The sequence below is a fragment of the Myotis brandtii genome, unplaced genomic scaffold (genome assembly GCF_000412655.1).
Source record: "Myotis brandtii unplaced genomic scaffold, ASM41265v1 scaffold8, whole genome shotgun sequence".
Taxonomy (NCBI): domain Eukaryota; kingdom Metazoa; phylum Chordata; class Mammalia; order Chiroptera; family Vespertilionidae; genus Myotis; species Myotis brandtii.
This window is the reverse complement of record NW_005371219.1, coordinates 5,555,955-5,561,402: the sequence shown is the minus strand read 5'-3', so window position 1 is coordinate 5,561,402 and position 5,448 is coordinate 5,555,955. Positions and strand designations below refer to the sequence as shown.

The 5,448-nt window shown below is 38.5% G+C and overlaps 1 protein-coding gene across 1 annotated transcript in view; it reads right to left on the bottom strand.

The window, feature by feature from the left end:
- The window catches only part of LAMA4 (laminin, alpha 4), a 139,583-nt gene that overhangs the window by 8,898 nt on the left and 125,237 nt on the right, over positions 1-5,448 (bottom strand). The window contains exons 32-34 of the mRNA XM_014531270.1: positions 3,976-4,165; positions 3,038-3,193; positions 1,708-1,867 (exon numbers count right to left, since the gene is read on the bottom strand). Coding sequence (XP_014386756.1) covers positions 1,708-1,867; positions 3,038-3,193; positions 3,976-4,165 — 506 coding nt within the window. The remainder of the gene's footprint in view (positions 1-1,707; positions 1,868-3,037; positions 3,194-3,975; positions 4,166-5,448) is intronic.

The window sequence follows — 5,448 nt, the reverse complement described above, 5'->3', positions numbered from 1 at the left end:
TTATGATTCATAACAGTAGCAAAATTACAGTTATGAAGCAGCAACAAAAATAATTTTATGGTTGGGGGTCACCACAACACGAGGAACTGTATTAAAGGGTTGCGGCATTAGGAAGGTTGAGAACCACTGTGGGGGAGGAGGAGGCATGGTGGAAGGGCTCTAGTGTGCAAATATGGAAGTCAGACTTTATTTTGAATTCATTGAACAATAAAGCTGACTTGATGAGGTCTGTATTATAAAACAATTTTTAAACAAATAAAGATAGCTTCCACCAGTGCTGCTGAGCATTTTATAGGAAAGAAGAAGTGAGATCAGCAAATGCAGGTAGGAGCTGCTATTGCAGCGATGAAAGAAAATGAATTCTTCTTGAGAATAGCCATGCTCACTCCAAGAGACCCATTGCAAACTGGGGCATCTTAGTAATGTTCACTCAATATGTCTCCTTATAAATCACTTTTTAATTTTTCCTGCTATTAATAGTTAATGTTTATGGGGAACATAAATTGTGCTAGTTGCTATGCATTTTAAGCTGTCCATGTTTCTGAGTTCTTATCACTGAAATTTAATGGAGGGCTGAGAAATGTGAGTGTAGGTGCTTTAGTAGGGAAAAAGGAAAAGAAAGTAATATCATGAGATAGACAAAGAGAGGAAATATTCCTTCTAGTTACTCTACTGGACATTGTGGTGGTTTAAGAAGGTCTACTTGGCTGCATTGGAATGTCTTTATTCAGGAGGTGCACAAAGTACCTAAGGGCCTTGAGAGCAGGGAATATGTGGAACATTTTATACCTTTTTCCTATCCTCTTTCCCAACACCTACCCTGGTGCTCACACCTACTGGTTGTGCTAAGGAATGTTTGTTGGAATGTACTGGAAGGTGATTGTGTGTAGTCAGTTAAGCTTCTATTTATTTTTAGAACTTTTATGTTCCTTCACCTGGCAGAGGGACTGTCAGATTGGAAGCATACAATAAAAACTGTTGAATGAGAGAGGATGTAATAGCCAAGGAGAATACAAATCCTATATAATAAAAGCCTAATATGCAAATCGACCGGTGGAATGACTGGTTGCTCTGATGTGCACTGCCCACCAGGGGGCAGATGCTCAATGCAGGAGCTGCCCCCAGCCTGCAGGCCCCAGGCCAGCCAAGGCAGGTGCCAGTGGGGGCCCCTGATTGCCCTGCTGGTCGCCCTACAGATCAGCTCTGATCACTGGCCAGGCCTAGGGACCCTACTCGTGCAAAAATTTCATGCACCGGGCCTCTAGTTCAGAAATAAAATTTCCGAAGGTCAGCACTGTCTGCTGCTGTTATAGCGCAAGGAGAGGAAGTGGAACTTCCTTTAGTAGGGACAATGGGTCATGCTATGAGAGAGGAGAGGAAGACCAAGAGAGCCAGGTGGTCAAGAGCTGACATGGATCAGACCACAGAGCAGCATAGACAATTCTAAAGGAGCCCAGATGGTCTACATCCAGAGGTTTAGAAGCTGTGGAGAAGCTCTGGTCAAGGAAAGCAATCAGGGATGGGCCTGGGTTTCTGGTTTGGAGTAGTAGGAAGGGAGGAAGTGGTCCTTGTGGAAAGAGGCCGTTTTCTAGGGCTGAGTGAGTTTGGCATTCTGAAGTTCTAACTAATGGGCCCCAATATCCCTGTTATCCAGTCCTAAGAAAGAAGTATTTCATGATTCATGTTTTCAGCATAAATCATTGTTACCTAGAACTGCGTATCCTCCTTCTGTTGAAAAGTATGTTCCCGTTTCCATTGGACCTTCAAAACAAGGAGTCACGCTAAATGTCTGAGAAGCAGAGGTGATGGAGGCCCCATTGAGCTGGAGATTGCTGAGACAGCCACTGAAACTGTAGACTGAGTTTATCTAAGGGAAGAAGACATTTCTTAAAATCCATTTTCTCAACACTCACAGATGCACCAAAGGGAATAAAAGTGAAGGAATTTGAGTCTCGAGAGAAACCAAGTAATTCCTGATTTATCTTAGCTATCTGAATGATAAATAGTTTCCAGGTAGTTGCTTTTTAACTAGTTCTTTCAAGCTGGAATTTTCCTTGATAATGTCAGCCTACTGTAATTAAGTATGAAAATGTTTACGTATACCATGAACAAATAAATTGTAGTTGTGATTTTCAAAGTAAATATTAGAAATATCCTAGTTTGTTTTTCTTCAAGAATGATAGCTGTGTCCAAGATCATCTAACACTGATCAGGGCTAGCAACGTTCTTGTTAAATTTACTATGGCTAAATAAACATCAGAAAGCTCAAATTTCTGGCTCCATTGGCTGTCTTTGTGGTTGAATATTTATCATACCACAGGACATGATAACTGCTTTTGAAATCTTTTAAAGAGGTGGTCATAAAATGGGACTACTTGCCTAATATTTAATTAAACACAAACCCCTCCTCCGTTTTCGTGTTATCCCATATGTAATGAATTTTAGAAATGTATTAACTGTGTTAAAATCAAATCTATATTTATATATGAAAATTTAGTCCTTTAATGCAGTCCCTTTATTATAAAATTGTTTTTTAAAAGTATAATATTTTAAACTTTTAAATTATAAAAATAACATGTTTCTTACTATGCCCTCACTTCTCTCAGGGTAACCATATTTCCTTGCACATTTACAAATTGTGTGTGTGTGTGTGCACGTGTGTTAAGAAACAAAAATGGGATCATGGTTTACATAATTGCCTGAAAGGTTTTTTTTCACTCAAAAATACATAATCAAATGACTTCCTTTTTTTTTTTTTAACCTAAAGATATGGGTACTTGCTGGATAAATAAGAATCTTCTGAAAACATAAATTTTCATGATAATTTATACCTCTGAAACTTTTTTCATCTCACCTTTACCTAGAATTAAAAGATCACTTCTGACTTTGTAATGCCAGAGGTTGTACAACACTCACTCATCTCCAGCCAAACTACCGTTTCACTCTGGCCAGTTTCCTAATCATAGAAGCGGGGCTGGAGTAAATGATCTTCCGGCTCTAAAGGTCAACGACTCGCCCTAGTCACAACCTGGCTTACCTGGACATTTTTCACAGCTCTCCCAGGAGCGACACCTCCCAAATACATGGGACCTTTGATTTTCCAGGCAGCTCTCGTAGGAGGGAGACTCTCTTCTAAGACTCGAAGACCATCAATTACCAGTCGGCCGCTGCTCTTTTCCCGAATAAATATCACCTGGATGGAGAGAAGGTAAATAGCGCATCTCAAGTACATCCCTGGATGAGGGGAAAGACCATGTTGCCTCCCCTCCCAACTTTACTATTTCAATACTGTGGGAAATCTGCAGAAATCCTTTGGAAAAAGGGTCCTTCTCCAAAGGTCAGGAGTTTGTCTATTGCTTTGAGGCTTGATTCAAAGTTACAGGCTTAACTTCTGAATGTAGCATATATTTGGCAGAGTTCTCTATCAAGCTCTTCCAGCTGGCCAGCCTACTTGCTGTCTCCTTAATCTCCTGTAATTTGCTTTAAGGCAGCTTACATTGCTTACTCTTTCCATTATATACACACTGACTTGCTTCAGTACTCGGTAGTTCTCCCTGTTATGTCCTATCTTCCTAACAGATACACTCCTCACTTTGTATCTTCCACAGCTTAGTCCAGGAAAGACATTCAGCAATTGTTGTTGAAAATCTAGAATATTAAGGCAGTAGGAAAAACACAAGTGAAAAATCCTTAGACACCACACTTCAGTTTATGTTGGCCATTGATTCTTTGGTTAAAATAATTGCATTAAAATTGATTGGTCAAAAAATTATACTCAGACTGTATCTCTTTTAAAAGAGTGTGCTTCAGGATTTGTATAAGAAATTAATACAAGTTTTTGAAATTGAACTCTGAGCTTATGGAAACAAGTTTAAAATAGAAGCTTCTAGAGAAACCAATAGTGGGGCATTAGTGCCAGTCCATTTGCCAGTGGTGAATATTTGCTGAGAATAATATTCTCTGCCTTCAACTTACATCATGCCATAATCCATCATTGTATTTCTCTTGGCTCCTAATCTTCAGTTTCTTGTGGCCAACGTTAAACATGAAAACCAAGCGGCCGTGGGCTAAGAATAGAGTCATGAAGTCATTTTCTTCCTGATCTGAGACATAGAAAATCATCCCATGGGAGGAGCGAGTTTTCAGACGAATGGAAAACTGAGATCTGGCGAATGAAAAGAAAAAGGTTGCCACGTGTGAAATGAGACTGAGGGTGATCTCTAACTTCCCAAAGCAATACCCAGTATCGGAGAATAAGTAAGTAGCCATTCTCTGTACTCCCAAGCAGCGCTTCTTCTAATAATCCTTTAGCATTATTAATGAAGTATGGATAAGCACTGCTAGTGCAAAAATGTAAATCCTTCTCCATTTCCTTATACAACAGGAATACATTCCACATTTAAGGAAGTGTTGTTTCAACTAAAGATCATGTCATATCTTGCTTTAAAAATGTGGTTGCAATTAGTTTAGCAAAAATCTATGTTGAGGAAGCTTATCCATGTAGACAAAATACTAGTGATTGATTAATATGTATATGGGCATATAAACAATATGATTTGTATACTATCTAAAATACAGATGCAATTTTTCCACAGTAAAAATTAATCAATGAATATCACATATTAAACATGGCCACCAAAGTGTGTAGAAATTAAAACTTTCTATAACTTTAGCTCCAGGCCATAGATAAAATACATTTACTAGGCTAACTTCCACATTCTTCCTGAAGGATACAAAATACTGATTTCGCCTATTAGGCAAATAGCAAATTAGAAGTTATTAGACATTTCTTATTGAATGTACTGCCTGTCTAAGCAAAAGAGCTATATAAGACCTATATAAGAATATTTTGGTGCTAACATTTTATTTTTTAAAATATTTTTATTGATTTCAGAGAGGAAGGAAGAGGGAGAGAGAGATAGAAACTTCAGTGATGAGAGAGAATCACTGATTGGCTGCTTCCTGCATTTTCCTTACTGAGGATTGAGCCTGAAACCTGGGCATTTGCCCTGACCAGGAATGGAACTGTGACCTCTTGGTTGATAGGTCGATACTCAACCACTGAGTCACACTGGCCTGGTTTGGGTGCTAACATTTAAAAAGGAATCTTTAATAATACTAAATAGCCTGAAGATTTGTGAAATACCAGGAAGAAATGAGGAGCTTCAGTGATAGCTTGAGGGCCAATAGAGATGATCATCTTTTTCTTATTATCTTCCCTTTTGGTGCCACGTAAATCATATTTTTTGACATCAAAATAAATACTAAATAGTGCATGATTTATACTTTCCAATAAATTACATTCTTTGTGACGTTCTTCCCCAAAGTAAGGTGCATGAAACAGCATTATCCTAGGAATTTGCTGTGTCTTATCAAAAAGAAAAGACAATCAAAGAGAGAAAGTTGGGGCAAATTTCAAGGACTCATCTAACCTTGATATCACCTTTT